The 17,778-nt window shown below is 36.4% G+C and overlaps 1 protein-coding gene across 4 annotated transcripts in view; it reads left to right on the top strand.

The window, feature by feature from the left end:
• The window catches only part of ZZZ3 (zinc finger ZZ-type containing 3), a 55,724-nt gene that overhangs the window by 32,662 nt on the left and 5,284 nt on the right, over positions 1-17,778 (top strand). For 3 of the 4 annotated variants that reach the window (XM_066555934.1, XM_066555935.1, XM_066555937.1), the window contains 7 exons: positions 8,898-9,036; positions 10,400-10,547; positions 10,629-10,747; positions 11,039-11,110; positions 11,279-11,380; positions 12,344-12,439; positions 15,606-15,758. In XM_066555934.1, the coding sequence (XP_066412031.1) occupies positions 8,898-9,036; positions 10,400-10,547; positions 10,629-10,747; positions 11,039-11,110; positions 11,279-11,380; positions 12,344-12,439; positions 15,606-15,758 (829 nt within the window). The remainder of the gene's footprint in view (positions 1-8,897; positions 9,037-10,399; positions 10,548-10,628; positions 10,748-11,038; positions 11,111-11,278; positions 11,381-12,343; positions 12,440-15,605; positions 15,759-17,778) is intronic. The other variant, XM_066555936.1, reaches the window with a different exon arrangement.

Below are 17,778 nucleotides of genomic sequence, written 5' to 3'. Positions count from 1 at the left end.
ATCTGACAATATAACAGGCATGCAACCACATTTATTTATTAAATCCTTGTATTTTACTACAGCTTAACATATGAAGTATTTTGAGAAATTTTTACTGCCAGCGTTACTGTTTTATCATGTTCTATAAGATAATTTCTCTCTATACATACTTGTCAAAGGAAAAGTTATGTGACACAAAAGTTTTGCAGGACTAAAGATTAATATTTGGTTAAGAATATTGTAATCATATAATCATATTTTTTATTACATAAACTATTCAGTAAAGACTAGAGCTCTTACTTTTCAAGAGGTGATGCCTTGGGCATGTGCTGCATCAGCATTTTGCTCCCTAGGAATGGGCCCACTCTGGGAGCCATTAAATGTCAGGTACATTTGTCACAGGCATTTTTCTTCCCTGAACAGAGGCAGCCACAGCATCATCCCAGTCAACAGCCCTGGCAAACACAGTGCATTCCTCACTTAAATAGTGCATTCTGTGGGAAGTAAAGCTTGTTTTCTTTTGGATTTGTGTCCTTTACCCCTTGGATTCCTTCTTGATTTGCCTCCTCTTCTTTTTCTGCCTACATCTGTGTAGGCACTTCCAAGAGTCCTCTGTTGCAGCAGCCCACTCCTGGAAGAGAGTGTGAACTCTCCAGTGCAGAGATGGTTCCTTTTGGCTGCCTTGGTGTGGTACCTCTGGATGTGTGGGGTTATGGATTGATGGGGGAATGTGACAAGTAACAGCTGAATTCTGCTTGCCTGTCTCTTGTAGGGACAGTACTTATGGTCTCACCTCCTTTACAAGCTGCCAGTTTTTGGAGAATGCACAAGAATTCAGTTTATCTTTCCAGTTTCTTTGGTCAACATGGACCAAAAATCTTGGAGGGGAAGAATACACAAATATTTTAAAAAATCCAGCCACAAACAACAAGAAACCTATTATTCTAATAGAATAAAATGTAGAAAATTGTTTTTCTGCTTGATTATTTGGAAGTGCTTACTATTTCTAAGAATGCTCATTAGTAAATTCATCTAAACTGGAAAATTAAGGTTCAATAAATAATAAAAATGGTTTTGAGGTGTAGGAAATACCACTTGGAAGCAAATATCAAATGCCATAGGAATCACAGTCCTGATTTAAAAGAAAAGAGCAAGAAAGCCAAGGGAAGATGGGGCAGTAATGTATTGACCAGCACAGCTGTGTGGAGAGTGAGGCTCTGCCTGTGGTTTTGGCTGCTGACACAAGGACACTTAGAAGCAGTAAATTGTGGTTATACCAGTTATGTCAGTGTAGAGTTGTGTGGTGGAACAAGGAATAAATTAATGCTACCATAATTGCCTACTTGGTAGGGATCACTAAAATATTAGTAGGCATAATGATGCCACCAAGAAGACAAGAACAAAGTGACTACCATTTGCTTTGAGAGTGGATTATCTTTAGGATTATCTTTGTATAGTCAGTTTTAACTAACCCAGCTTGAAATTGCTTCATGACCAATTTTAAGTTTTTGTTCTGGTCTTCCATAAAGTTTTAACAGCATTTCTAGCATGAACTGCAAAACTGACCAGCAGTATCTTTTAAAAAGAAATTGCACAAGTACTACATATTGTACTAGCTGCTTTCAGTCAGCAGGGAGCCCTAATCAATCCAGTTGTTCCTTTGGTACAACGATTCATGCATTTGGGAGTTAGAAAGCTCCTACTTTTTGGTTTCCTTAAAACTTTGTTCTTGGTAGGAATAGCCAACTGATTTTTCATTTTTTGTTACTGCACATCTTTATTTTGCTTTGGAGAGCTCAAAGTAAAAATATTGCTGCTCTTTTGTATTAGCAGTCTTTGAAAGCCTGGTGCTTCCTAAGCCAAGGACCAACAGCTGTTTTAGTCCATGGTTTATTACAATGAGTACTAATAGCACTACATATTTTACCAATATTCTTCTTTATTTCTAACTTTTTTTCCATTTGTTTAGCCAAAAAATAGTGATGAATAATGCTTTGTATTGCTGTTAGAAATTCAGCCACTCATGATTGTAGATCATGTTCTTGTAATTCGGTTCTAATATTCAGATATCACAGATACTTGAGAGGAATATATTAATTTGTTCCTATAGCAAGAATATACACCTGAATAATTGAGTGTATGTGTGTGTCTTGTTTGGGTGAAAACCTGCAGAAACTAATTTAGAGTGAGTTGAAGGAGTTCAATAATCAGTGTTTTCAGCTTCCTCTGCTTGTTTTACCTGAGGATTTCTGTGCAGTTGGGTCAATTTCAAGGGAACACGGGTCACTCTTACTTTGTCTCTGGAATAAAGCTCCTTCTGATTGTTTGCTTTCCCCAGCATCTTTCTAGAGAAGAATACCCAAGTGGGCATGCTGGAGGAATTGGTGATATTTTCCCTCAGTAAAGGAATTGAGACCATTCTCATTAGAAATGATGAGAGGGAAGGAGAAAAAGTTTGGGGTGTGCTGTCAGTCTGTCTTTGTGCTATTTGTGAAGAAAACAATTTCTGTCATTATCTCATGTCAGTTCAAGCCTGAAAAATAGAGGAATGACAGGGACCTGTATCTTCTTCCCTGCAGAATGTCACTGTCCTGCAGGCAGATGGTTTAGAGTGCTGTCAATATCAAAAAGCTGTATTGAACTGTGTTAACTGGGAGAGGACTGACGGATGCTGTTTTGTTGACAAGACTGAAACAAGTTCTGTGGTTTTTTTAGAGGCACAGAGACCTAATTTCTACTAAAAATTCTGAAAAGTTGCTGGAAATGTAGGTATTTGATAAGGGTGCTTTTGTACAGCTAATACTAAATCCTGCTGAGTGTGTTGGACAGCTCTTGATGAGAATGAGGCCTCTTTTTTTTAATTACATTTTTAATATCCAATATATGAGGCCATATATGAGTATGTATTCTGTTTATGGGGAAGAATTAAAAATTAAACAAAGAAGGGGACATCACAAGTTGATAACCAATAAAATACTTTTCAGGTGGTTGAAACACAAAATCTGAAGCTGATGAAAGGTAAAATTTGAGTGGAAAATGGGTTTTTTGCATCCAGGTAAATTACTGCAGTATGATTTACTTTTTTGCCTTAAGATTTGTTGGGTTCTTAAAAATGTCCTTTAAAAATGTGCTTTTTGGGTTAATTGTGTTTTGTTTTAAATAGGTGTGAGGCTGACATTCAGAAATAGTGCTTTGTGTTCCGTTCTTGGCTCAGTAGACTTGAAGAAGCCATATAATATGTACTTCAGTTGTTTAATGTATAACATAGAGATGCAGTTCAATTATTAACTTACCTTTGAACTACTTTAAGATGTCTGAAGTATGAATATTAAATATGCATAGTGAAAGTGCAGTAAATGACAGTATGTGTAAAGAGGTTAAGCCAGAGTAGAAAGCAGTCTAATAAGTAGATTACCTTGGTCATAGTGTCTAAGCATTAGGTAGGTAAAAATCCATCATATGCTGCTTCCTCCAGGCATAGGTGCTTTTAAAAGCCCTGACAAGGGTTGATATATGTATGCTCTTATTGATTATACCCTTTAACTCTTTTCTGTTTCCGAAGGGAGATCAAAGAAGGACCATTCTGCATCAGTCTCTTGTGCTTTCTAATTGCTGTTGTGCATGTCCAGCATTGAATCCCAGACTCTTCACGAGTGCAGTTAGAGATTTTTTAAAATCTTAGTTACGCGTCAGAATAATTTGCAAGAAACTCTGCAGTGTCAAAATTACTGTATTTTAATTACTGTGTTGTGACACTGGCAAAGATTTCAGGCCAAGCTTAGGAGCTGGGAGCAGCTGTTATTTATGAACTCAAACAAAATAAGCCCAAACCAAAAAACCATACTTCTTTGAAATGACAGGGTTGTGTTTGATCTGATTCACAGGTTTCTCCAGGGAGCCAATTTCTTTAACTACAGCTCCTTGGGTGACTTGGAAATTCTAAGTGCAATTAATGTTTTCCTTTTCCTACATAATTTACAGTCTTTACATTTTTAATATCCAATACTTTCTCTTAGCATCTAATGAAGGATGCTAATTTTTTTTTTAAATCGCTGTTAGTAGACCAAAGTCCAGAGTAATGAATGACCTGGGTTGAACAGGTTGTAATCTGTACTTTGCTGGAGTGCCAGCAGATGGCAATGAAACAAAGACTTGCTCAAATCCTCCTGGTGACTAACAACCAGTTTTGTGTCAGAGCTCTTGGAAATACAAAATAACAAGGTTTTTATATATATATTTTAGCTATGTTTTATTATGAGATGTGTGTACACCCTCACAGTTCCTACCTGCACAAGAACTAATGAGTACTTCTAAATTATGGTACTCATTTTTATTGTCAGAGCCCCCCAGAATTGACGGTACTGTACATTTTAACATGCTGTGAACTATATAACTGGAGAAGTGCATTTAGTTTTGGGAGTGGAAATTGATGACCACCAGCTGCACATCATTTTAGAAGTCAGGAGGATAAGTAACTTCTTTTTAATTAGGCATCAAAGTACATAATCTTTGCAAGTACTGAGTGATGTAAGGCAAGTGTAGCTGCCAAAGTACTTTCAACTGACTTTGGATATTGATTTAGAGTTGTTTTTTTTTTATTGGTGTGAACGTTATCAACAGCCACTTTATTTCCCCCACTAATTTGATTTAGCTACCTAAAAGGTAAAAATCTTTGTTTTGTACTATCAGCTGCTCGCATCACTCATTCAACTAAGGATGTTCTCTTCAAGGGAGAGGAAACCTGCAGAAACTATGGAGAGACTGTGACTGACAGAATCTTACTGTAAAAATGAAATATTTTATTGAAATATTCTGAATGATGTGGCCCCTTTTATAGGTCATTGCCAAGTTATTTAGTATAGAAAAAAAGAGTCAAAGAGTCAGCTTAAGAAACATGCAGTTTTTAAGGCAGATTTATTCCATATTTATATAGTGTTTTCTAAAGGTTGCTGTTAGGTTCTGACACATAGAAACTAAAATCTGTGATGTGACTCTGAGTACTCTGATGGGAAATGTAAATGCTATTAGACAGGAAAGAATGGAGGGGAGAGGCATTTTGAAAGTAGATCTCAGCAACCTGGATTGGAATGGATGTAGGTCCCACTAAGGCAATAGCTGTGCTGTTCTCAGGTTTTGTCACAGGCAAGAGAGGAGAGGAGGCTGCTGTGTCCCTAATCACTGTTAGGACAAGATTCCTGGAAATTAATTGTGTAAGACCTACTTGCTTATGGCATGACTTCCATAAATCTGGCTCTGCTCTGTGATAAGGACTTCATGGAGCAGTCCAAAAGAGTGGAATACTTGTCACTGCAAAAGAAAAACTGAATCAGCAGGGATTTCTGCTGATCACTGTCAGTCTGTAAGAAACAGCTTTCCTTTTTGAAATATCAGTCCCTCAAACCCCTGTGTTAATCAAGGTTTTTCAGCAGAGATTCTGAAGCTGTTTTGTGCTATGGGGAATGATTCAAGTGTTCATCCAGAAGCTTCCTGGCAATTAACATGATGTAAGAACTTGCAAGAGTGTTTCCATACTGGGATTGTGGAAAGAAAATTACATTCTCTGCAGTGAAAGTTTTCCTGCAAAGAAAACTGCTTTGGGTTTAGTATGTACTAAGAAGTTAATATTTAGCACTAAGGAAAGTGTAACTTCAGTCAGAGGAAGGCACCTGTCTGTGAGTTTACTCAAGCGTGTTTGGTTTTGGCAAATGATGTGGGATAATTTTCCTTGTTAATTCCTGACAGGTCTTTCAGAGAAAATGATGCAACTGTAGCTGGATGATGTAGAGGTGGTTGCTCTTTGAGTGCCTCATTGGAGGGTGGAGCTGGTTTTGCAGCAGATTAATGAGCTACTTTTTGTTTTAGTAAAGACTTTCAGTTTTGGGGAATTTTAACACAACTGCAGGAGGTAGTTTGGATCAGAATTGTGCTTACTTAAAAAGAATCTGAAAAGACAGAGAGTAGAATTGTTAGCCACTTATTTTAAAATACTTCTGGAAATTATTCATTCACATGATCTCTTGCATAATGCAGCAGGAGAATTCTGGTACCGTTTGAGGCTAAGAAGCCACAATTGACAGAGGCTTCAAGAAAGGGCTCAGTGTGTTTGTGTGCTTATGTAGCTTGCTGCTTTTTCAGATAAATACTTGGCTTTATTACAGTCATACAGGGTGAGAGAGCCTGTACAAACCTGTGGGAATAGTAGCTGTTCAAAACTTAAAAGAACATTTGCAGACATACAATTCAGTAAAAGGTCCTGTGGAAGTTGAAAGGGATGTGCAGTGGTTTGGGGAGAATGCAGTTCTGCAGCAAGTACCAGAATATGGAGTGTGCAACTGTGTATTTCAGGACTAGTATTTTCAATTTTTTTTCCCAGGCAATGAAAGATCCCAAAATCCCTATTTTTGTGTACTTCTGATACTCACTTGATAAAACTGCAGTCTTATTCTTGGGCTTCAGAATATATTAATGCATAAAAACTGAATATGGAAGTTAAAGTAAATAGCTCAAAGTTAATCCTTATCTTAGTACAAAAAAGTGCTGGGAAACCTTTTATTCTGAACAATTGGTTCAAAAACCCCTTTTCTCAAATTATAGTGCTACTCAGTAGCCACAGATCAGTATCATGTGATGTGTTTTTTGAATGATCCTGACATTCTTGTATTTTTACTTAATTCCACAAAGACCACTTCAGTGAGGTCATGTGAATGTTTTAATGAGGGCAGTAACTGAAGTTGAATATTCTTGGATTTGTGTTATTTTTCCCTAAATGTAAATTCATTTCTTTCCATTCTGACTAAATTATTTAAGGCCACCTCATTAAGATGATTTCTTTCTTGCCTTTACACATGTGAATCATTATTAAATTATCACTTCGTTTAGATCTCCAACATTTGGCTACTTTTTACTTCTATGTATTTACATGTTTTAAATGAAAGTACTACTTTTTTCAATTTCATTTAGAAAATCAATTGCTTAAATACAATTGGAATAAATGAAGTAAAATGAAGAAAGAAAGGTTAAATAGTTGCCCTTTTTTAGATGCAAATTTGTGCAGCTGCAGAGCCTCTGTTACTGCGGCTCTGTTAGCACAAGTTTGGGCACCTGCTGATGGAAACAGGCTTTTTGCTGTCCAGGGTAAATCCTCTCCCCAGGTATCCTTAAGCTGTTCTGTGTTGTTACAGCTGCATCTGCTGGCATCCTGCCTGTTTGATTTCCCTGGAGCCTGCAGGGCTCACACGTGCAGTGGGCAGGGTCTGGGTAAAAATCTTCATCCACAGCCACTGAACAGCCTGAGCCCTGCTGTTGTCCCAGGCAGCTCTGGTCTGGGCCACCACTTCTGTAAGCTGCTCCTGCTGGAGTTAGTTTTTCACCTGCTGAAGAATAGCCACATTAATTATCTTGCTTTATGCAGAGTTATTTTGATTAGAAGAAACTGGAGTACTTTCCCAGTAGTGAAAATATTCAGTACTGGTCAATATTAATGGCCTAATAAAACATTTTAGGTCTTCGTTCCATGTAAACCTGAATATATGCAGACGAATGTAGTAATAAATTCGTAACAGAATCATGTCCTATTGTTTTTAAACAAGCTCAGTATTTTAGTTTCAAACTTCAAAAAGTATAGCAATATTTTATAAATTTTTGTAAACAGAAAATTACTTTCTCTCATGGAAAGGCAGCAGTTTAATGTCCAGGTAGAAACTTAAATTTTTGAAGATACAAAGCCTGTATTTTGCCTTAAAGCTGTTTACTTCTGTCCACTTAAAGCCTTAGCCAATTATTAGTGCAGTCAGTTGAAAAACTTGTATTACCTCAGTAAACTCTGGATCTTTTCTGTAGTACACATGGAATTAATTGTGCCAGGCTTGCTTGTTTTAGCAATAAGGGAACAGAAAGAAAATATACTGAAATACTGTACTAGTGAACTGCTCTTACCTGATGTTAGTATGTGTATTTTGTGCTGAACTAAATTACAGTTGTAATATTAAATGTCAGAAAACATTGGCGTAAAAAAAGTTAATAGATAATAATTTGCAACAACAGGGGCCATGGGTAGCTATGGGATTTCAGAAACTGAAGTGGGCAACTGTTACTTTTAGGCTAATAAAAGGTATTCAGTGTAGTTAACTGTTTTTGAAAGGCTGTGTTAAAATGTCATATGGTTTCCAGAGTCTGAGTTAGCTTTATGAAAACAGTTTGGAATGCACTCATTACTGGCTACAGGCATGACAGTCCCACCAGTGATGCTTGAACGTGTCTGTTAAATAGACACCCCAAATGGTCTGTGGCTCTGGGGGGACACTTTTGAGGGAACTCAGGCATTTTCATTCAGCTTCTGTATTCTTAAGGGAATCTGGTTTGAATTTATTTTGCAAATTACTTATTCCTTGATTTGTTGTCACATTTCAAAAATTATTCTCATATTCTGCTCTGAGGTGGGGCTTCTATAAAATGCTGCATTTATAAACCATTCCTGTCCAGTGTTTGGATGGTTGAGGGAGATGTTAAAATTCTGTGGTAGCCACTTGTATTGGGGTAGAAGGAAGCTGATGTTGAAGAGAAATTAGCTCATTTTGTTTGTGGTATTTTAACTTTGTAAGCAAAGCCTGTTGGTTACAGCTGTTGAGAATATGAATACAGTTTGTCCCTGATACCATATTGTTTCAGCTGCTGTAAAATTTACCGGTTTAAAGGAAGCCACTGGAGAGTTAAATATATTTTCCCTTATGGGTTTATATAAATTCATATAGTCTTAAAATTAATTTATTTTTACTTTAATTCAGTAAAAATGTTTATGAAATGGTTCAGATAAGCTATGAAATCTGGTAGGTTCTGGCAGATAACCATGGCTAGTGTTTAGGTGGGGGGTGTCACTTGTAAAGGCAATTGCAGTAAGATGTTTTCCTTTGTCTCTGTAGTTATCAGAGACTGTTACAGACGATTGCTGTACTCGAGGCTCAACGTACTCAAGCAGTTCAAGACCTTGAAAGTTTAGGCAGACACCAGAGAGAAGCACTGAAAGATCCTATTGGATTTGTGGAAAGACTCCAGAAGAAGGTATTTCTATGGACTTTTCCTAAGTCTTCCTTGGAATTTTTTTTAAAAACTAGCAATTCAGCCTCTGTAGAAACTGAAGAATATACTTGCATAAAAAATACGAGCTTAAAATCTCTTAACTGCTGAGCAAAAATAGCTCTTTGCTTTCTTACTAGATCTATAAGACATAGGTCTTCAATGATTTTATCAGATATGCTTCCTTTCCTTTTTTTTGGTATGTAGAAATGAAATTGTTAAATTTCGAATTATAGTGTAGGTGTTTTAAGACCACTTGAAGTCTACACATGAGTGGTAGTATCAGATCAAAAAATTCTCATTTGAAGAATGGAATGTTGTGCTTGGAATGAATTTGGTAGGGCATGTTTAAAGAGCAGGAGATGTAGTCTTTATTCCAAACCCAAAGTGAACACTAGAAAACATACCTGAGTTACAGATAACAGAATTGAATATTGTCTGATAGAGGAGAATCCATTTCTATAAGGAAACATTTTCTTTTCAAGCTTTAAAAACCCCTGTAATAACAGGAGTACTGAAGAAATATTTTTAGCTTGAATCCTGTATCGCTGCAGCATCTACCACTGGCAAACAAGCTTACCTTCTAGTGTGACAGCAACATGTATTTCAGTGAAGAATGAAGTTATGGTTCTCTTTTCCTAGGTTTGTAGATACCTAGGTCACATGTAAGCCCCTTGGTTTCAGTGGTTGTCTTTCTTTTGAGATTAGTTAATAGCATGCATGATGAAAGAGTGTTGCATTTGCTAGTTATTTTATGGGGAAATACTAATGACAGTTTCAAGTACTCTGTTGTACTTTTGTCCAAAAAGGACCAAAGGAATGATAGTCTTGCAGTTGACCTTTAAATAAAGAGGTGAGCTTTGCAAGAGTTTTGTTACAGGCAGAAGACAGCAAAAGCAGTGCAAAATAGGCATAGATTTCTCTGATGGGAGGAGCTGAGGTATCAGGTGATAAAACTCTGGATCTTTTGGGTTCCTGGGTTAAGAAAGGTGCACATTCTCACCTAATGGTATGCTTAATAAAAGACAGTCAGAAACAGGTTATTGAAGTGTCAAACACCTGATTTCAGCTGTGAAATGCACTCTTTAAAGTTTTATGCTCAATAAGCCATCATTGACCGTGCCGCTGCATATTTTATATGCACTGTTGTGTATAATTCTTGAAAGATCTCACCTTCTCTTTAAAATAACTGTGCTGCATGGCACTTCAGAAATTCTGGTTTTCCATTCTTCTGTCAAATAAAAAGCATTATTGGGCTTTAGAGCATTTCGGTATTTGTAGGTTTTTGTTTGGATATAAAGTGATTGCATTAAATATTGCTTTTTACTTTTCATTCTTATTTTTTCAGGTTGATATGGGTCTTCCATTTCCTCAGAGAGTTGTTCAGCTCCCTGAGATTGCCTGGGACCAATACACCACTAGCCTTGGAAACTTCGAGAGGGAGTTCAAAAACCGAAAACGTAACAGTAGGAGAGTGAAGCTGATTTTTGACAAAGGTAAAAGGAAGTGAGCATATGTTACAAGAAAGAAATGACCAGTGTGGAAGTTCAATAATTCTCCCTTTGTGTTGCTTACAGTAGGTATCCCTGCAAGACCAAAAAGTCCTTTGGATCCCAAGAAGGATGGAGAGTCTGTTTTGTACTCTGTCTTGCCTTTAAGTGATGGTCCAGAAGGTTCCACAAACAGTCGTCCACAGGTAGTTGTTCAAAAGGAAAGAAAAAAATTACAAAATAGTAAATTCCATTTTTTTTTCCTCTTTTGAGTATGGAGTGTCTTAACTGTTACTTCAAATGTTCATGTTGGTGATGACATGCCATTCCTGTACTCAAATCTTGGAACTAAACTTTGGTTTCAACAAATTTTGTTTTGAAGTCTCATGCTTTGGTTTGGTTTTGGTTTAACTTAAGTAGGAAGAGGGTTCAAATCTATTATCCCAGCTATAACTTTTCTAAACAGATATTCCATTTTATGTCCTGTATTTGAGCAGATGATAAGAGGGCGACTTTGCGATGAGACCAAACCTGAAACTTTTAACCAGCTGTGGACTGTAGAGGAACAGGTAACCAGAAACTTTAATTTTGTAGCTGTGGCAACATACATGAGCATAAAAGCAAATTGTGTGATAATGTTTATAGCACTTGGGAGATCAGAATCATGTATTTAAATATTTGACAGCTCATAACTGTACTTGGAAAAATGTGTTTATTCCTTTTTGCTGTTGATTTAGAAAAAACTGGAGCAGTTGCTTTTGAAGTATCCACCAGAGGAGGTAGAGTCCCGACGGTGGCAGAAGATAGCAGATGAACTGGGAAATAGAACAGCAAAGCAGGTAACATGTAAAACACTTTTAGAAGTAATCCCTTATCTTCACTTTTATTTTTAATATCAGTAAAGAAAATTCAGTGTATTTTCAGTAATCACTTCATTTTAAGAACGTAGCAGCAGGGCCTGCATTTCACCAATAACAATGGATCTCAAATACAGAATGTTAAATGTGCCCCAAAGCCCATGGCAAAGCAAACCTAATTGTTCATTAAGATCTTTACAGCATTAATTTATTTCTATACAGCAAGTGCAGTGACACCAGCTGTGCTCAGGCTGAGTTACACTGTAGTGCCCAATTTCCTGCACCTCAGTACTCTAGAATGGGCAGACATGTAAATATCACAGACAGAAGAAGGACACCGATGAGGAGACACCAAGTATTTCTGCATCTGACTTGTTGGAATTTTTCCCCTAAGATGACAGAATTTCTCTATTTTGACCAGAAGTAAAAAATAGCGGTGTTCTGTGTTTACAGTATTTTAATTTCATTTATTTCATTTGTATATTTCAGATAAAAATATAATTCAGTACTTCAGTATACTGGATTGCCTAATTTCTGATCATATCTATATTTCTCCACATCTGAAGAAATAGACATGCTGATTTCATAATGGGAACCTACTTTCTGTGTGCTAACCATGGATAACGTATTTGGCATTGCTAAGAAGGAGTTTAGCTGCAGCTGGAAGTAAACTAGTACTAAAGTTCTTTCTATCACAATTTTTGAAAGATCTTCTTTGTATTTTTAAAGAAGGGTAATTTTTTTCTCTGAAAGCTGTCAAAGCATCTGGAAATAGCACAAATGCAGCACTGCAAAATAGGTACCAGTTAGAGTAGTTGTCGCAAAGTAGAATCCAGAGGATTTCATTTCCTGTTATTCTGAATCAATGTAGCAACCCTGGCAAAACTTTGAAGACCAGTTACATTTCATTTGACATTGAGTTTGTTGCATGTTGGTTTTTTCTAGGTTGCCAGTAGAGTGCAGAAATATTTTATTAAACTGACTAAAGCTGGTATTCCAGTTCCAGGAAGAACACCAAACTTATATTTATATTCCAAAAAGGTGAGACAATATTACAGAATCCTGTGTTTCTGTTTGCATTTATGTGAAAGTTGAGTTGGAATCAGTAATACTTTTAATGGATTAATAAAGTTACTTAATGAGGTAATCCCTTTCTTTTGCCAGTAGCACTATGGAGTGAATTGGATGTTAATTCTGGTTTCACAATGGCAGCTCTTGGGAAGGTGAAGTGTTCAGGTTGCAGCTGAACAGGCAGGGTAGAATGATGGTCTTGGGGTACTTCTTCCTCATTTGTGAGTTTACCATAACTGATCAGGAAGTGATAATAAAAACCCTGTTGGAAGAAGATAAGGAGCCCTATAATTCAAACTGTACAGTAATCTAATTAATAAAGCCATAGAAGATGATGTACAGCTGAGCATGCTGAATTAGCTCAGGCATAGACTTAAGGCCAAAATGTCCATTAAAATACAGTGCTTTTCTGATCTTAGAATGGATGAGAAAAAATATGGTTCCAAAAAATCTTAATTTACAAAAGCAAAGACTAAATTTCTGTGCAGATCACTCACATATTTTGATTTAAATTAATCCAGTATAATCAAGAGTGAAACATATTTTCTGTAAAATTCTTAACAATCTCACATTGCAAGAGTAATAGTCCCATCATACAGATTTTTCTTAGGCTTCTATCTAGAAGATATCCAATACTTAGTTCAGTTTTTGCACTGTGATTCACATCCTTATTGGCAGGTCATAAGAGTAAGGTCGTTCTGCCCCGGTTTGTATTTAAGCAGGATCCCTGTGTTATATTTGTATCCTGTGTAAGAAATAAAGCAGATGAAAAAGTGAAACCAATAGTGTATGTGGAGAAATTGAGCTCTCAGCCTGCTGATAGAGCTGTCTGCTTTGAGCACAGATTGACAGCACCATACCAGGTTTGTTACTCCCAGGTCTCCAGTGGAGATATAATGTGGCAGAAAGGAAATGCAAGGGCTGTTGGGAGCCTGGGTCATGCCTGTCAGAATTTTGATATTGAGTAACTGTAACTGCAGTGTATCTGCAGTAAAGCCTGTAATAGAAGTTTGAAACTGGATGCTAATACTTAAAGCACATACCTATGGGAAAATAAGAAACATAGATATCTTTAATGTAAAGATTTGTGTCAAAAGGGATGCTTCATAAGAAAATGCTTACATTTCTCCATGGGGATTGTTCAGGATGCTTACTTAAAATGGTTACTGGAGAGGTTACAAACCTGTTCAGTTTTTGAACATCTTGTTGAAGTTAACTTTGTATGTCTACTCATATGACATATGTCTCTTCTAACTAATGATACTGGAAATTAAGCAGGATGCATCAGTTTGTTTTCCTGTATAACCATTACCTACTGCTGGTGAAAATAAAACTGGATCAGAGACTTATGACTCTAGTATTCAGTTCTTCAATTATGGCTTATCATTTTCAATTTAATCCTTATATAATATCATTAGTGCACCTGCTTTTAAGCCTGATCTAGAGATATATTTCCCACAGGGAAAATGATCTTTAACTGTCTACTTTTAAGTAATATTTTAGTTCATTCTTCACCAAAGGAAGATAATTCAAATCCTGAGTTCAATTTGTAGGTCACAGCACTGTCATGCATGGCAGTGCTGCTGTATAAGCATAGTCACAGTTTTCCTTTCCTGACTCCAGATCTAGTATTGAATGCAGATCTGTTTTCTATTAACAAAAAATGTAAATCACTGTGTCAGCTCAGGCTGAAATCTCATCTGTACATGGATGTATTTTAGAGAGGTTTGAAATCTTAAGGGAAATCATAAAAGCACCAAAACTCAGGTAGCTGGTGATCATAAGGCAGAAAGTGGAAAAATCCAACACAATAGATATAATACATTAGTCTTAGAATAAATTCTTGTTGTTTTTGCACTGTAGTAGCTCTGCAGATCAGAGGTAACACCTTCCAGTTGTTACTACAGACTTCATCTCTTCCATTAAGATCAAACAGAGCTAATCTCAATTCCTCCTGGTACTTCTGTCTGCATCGATGCATTCCATCTAAATCATTGGTGTCATCTGTGCCTTTAGTTTTTAAACTGTGCACAACTGTAAAATAAGGCTACATCCCTCTTTAGAGATAAAGGCTTGTACTAGAATATTACAGGTTTGTAACTGATACAGGAACCTTTTGGGGTAAAAGCTCTTGCTAAAAAAGGAGAAAGTACTAACTATTGCAAGTATTCCTTTTGTTTTAGCTGTATGAGCAGCTAGGCACTGTGTAAAACAATCCTCACTTTTATGATTGTTAGGAAAAACACTTTTCATGTTTACATTTTTGATTCACACTGTAGGGTTTTTTTAAGTCGAGGAATGTAAGTTTTGACATTAAATGTCAAACTGCTAGTCTGGAAAGCAGCTAAGTAAGGGGTTGAGTCAGTTTCATTCACCCCAAATTCTTCTTTTTGATATTTAATATTCTCCCACTGGGGAATAAGTAATAGGGGCTGAGTGCCTTTAAGTAACTTCTTTTAAAAGTGGCATCATTCTACACCTTCAGACAGTATTAAAGTTGAAATTTTCTAGATGTGCGCTAATGGAGTAATGTATTCCATCTAATGTTTTTTATGTTCCTTTTTCTTGCAGTGGAAATGAAAACTTTTAGGGAGCAGTTCTTTCTAACTCTTAGAATCCTCTTTTTATTGCAATGAATTGCTTTATCCCTCCTGCACTAGGACAATAGGTCTAGACATGGGGTTTTTTCTAAGGCACAAGTACAAGAAGTGGATAAGTGCCAGGCATGGACCTTTTGTCTCTTGGACCTGTGCAAAATTACTTCCTTGCTTGGTCTCACACACTGTTGGAAGTTTTTTAATATTTTTGCTCTCTGGTCCTCAGTCTTCAAAACTGTAACAGCCTTACTTTGTGTTTTACTCTTGCTGTCAGTCTCACCTGTTTAGGTGGTTGGGGTTTTATGGTAAGGGCTCTATCTTTGCTGCATTTTTACCAAAGTACTGCACTGTTTATTGGATTCCATTTGGGGGAAAAGAACTGCAGCTGTGGTACAGAGATATAAATATAAGTAGTTGGAAACATTATAGAATATTTCATGTGAAAGAACAAATTCCAGGCAAAGTTTTGTCAATGAGGATTATTTATTTAAATGATAGCCAAGGAATGTTTCTTAAAATATACCATTTTTTCACTGTAGTCATCAAGTAGACGGCAACATCCTTTAAATAAACATCTTTTCAAACCTTCAACTTTCATGACATCTCATGAACCTCCAGTTTATATGGATGAAGATGATGACAGATGCAGTTTTCACAGCCATATGGACACTGCAGCAGAAGAAGAAGTGTCGGTATGTCATTTAATCAGTCAGAGAATGTCTTGTTTGCTGTCATTTTGACCTTGTTTAGTGTTTAACAGATAAGGCATCTTCACCATAAAATATCATCAAGGAAGTTTTAAATTGTAATGAGATTCATGAGCCATTTTGAATTATAAATACATTATTACTATAACAGCTTCTGACAGCAAAGAATTTAGACCAAATCAGGAAGGAAATCTGTAAGTCATAAACAGTTTTGTCCTGTAATATCTCGAAGAAGTTCTAGTTGCATATTTTTAGTAAGTGATCTGGTATGAGAGAGGTTTGAAAATCATGTAGATTATATAGTTGGGATTCTGGTTAAAGATGTGTTTTAGAAAGGTTACATAGAGTCCTGGTAAAATTCAAATGCTATTGGCGTCACTGGGGTTTTTTTTATCTTCTACTGGCTGAATTAATTATGAATTTTGTAAAATCCACTTCAGAGTGTGAACTAACAGAGTGAATTGGCAATCAGCAAGCATATTTATATATTCTTAGAGGCACATTCTAGTAGACATCCTAACCCAGTGAATTGCTGCATCATGGAGTGTACTACTTTCCTAATTTATCCCATGCAATAATACAACAGGAATTTAGACATATGTTGTTCCCATTTCCATACAGAATCGTAGAAGGACTATATCCTACTGCTTGGGAGCTGGGCAAGTTTCACAGCTGGTGTGAATCACTGTGGTTTTCCTGTTTTCCTTAGGCTGAAGAACCTGACTAGTTAATTTTTTTTTTTTTTTTTTTTGTGAGCCTAGTGACATCTTGTGTGTGAAAACCTTGTTGCATAACACAAGTATTGAGGCCACCCACTATCGGTCCATTCATTTTCTTTACTGACTTTTTTACCTGCACTGCATAGTATTCCTTATGTACTACATTTACTTATTTATTTCCTAGTCTTAAATCCCATCTGTGCTCATTTTCTGTGTTCTCTCTGCGATGGTCTTCCAGCTCTTCCACAGCCATTCCTGATAACTTTGGATATTCCAATAAGAATCTTAAAAGGCCTGGAAAGCAAAATGCGTGTTAGAAGAGATGCAATGCAACCTTTTTTTGAGCTAACATGCTTTTGTTCTGTATTGGTTTTAAATACATATTTTCTAATTGTTCTGTACAGTTTCCTGAAACATTTTGGTTTTGCCATGGTGCCCTAACTCATAATTAATGTGGGGACCATAGCAGTGATAAGAGTGGTCATGTGCCACGCAGTGACATCTTTTTAATTTGGCATAATCTTTTCTTCCTTCACTAGAGTAACATTTCCAGATAGATCCAGTTCTGGCTTTCAGGAAGGTAGAAAGACACAGGGGAGCTCAGTTACCCAAAAGATCCCCACAATCAGTACAAAATAATAGCAATTTGGAAGCAAAAAGGGATTGTAAACTATATTCAAAATGAAGGCTTCTATTCTAGTGTTACAAGTCAGATCTCTTAGTGACAGTCGTTGTCTTGGAGAAAAATACTTTGTGTCATTTAGCAGAAGAAAAGCAGTGTAGCAGGAAAAAATGGTTTTCTTTGATTTCACAGTGGAATTACCACATGCTTTTCCTGTGTAAAGACAAAAAGATTTGCCTGATTATTACCAGTCATAACTATTCCTGAAAAATTATGTTTTGGTATAAACGAGTTATTTTCAAGTGAAGACCCACTATTGCTAACAGAGTTCATTTACTTTTCAGTTATTATTTCTTAATTTTGTGAGTAGTCTATAATTATTCTAGAACACAGCTATTTACTATTCCAGAATGAATTGTCCACACAGGGAGCTATTAAAGCATATTTTATTCAGTAACCATTTATTGTGTGATGGGCAGTTGTTCTCAGAAGAGCTTTTGAGATTTGTGTGGAAGGTGAATCTCTGTTTTATATTAAAGGAAATGTAGCTTATCACTACACAACTGAATTGTGTCATTTAACCATAACTTTTTCTGATAGTTTGCAGCCTAGCCCTTTATATAGGCTCATAATTGCAATTAAATAATTGATAAAGCCTTTCAGA

The sequence above is a fragment of the Molothrus aeneus genome, chromosome 9 (assembly GCF_037042795.1).
Source record: "Molothrus aeneus isolate 106 chromosome 9, BPBGC_Maene_1.0, whole genome shotgun sequence".
NCBI classification, from domain to species: Eukaryota; Metazoa; Chordata; class Aves; order Passeriformes; family Icteridae; genus Molothrus; species Molothrus aeneus.
This window is presented reverse-complemented; position numbering and strand designations above follow the sequence as displayed.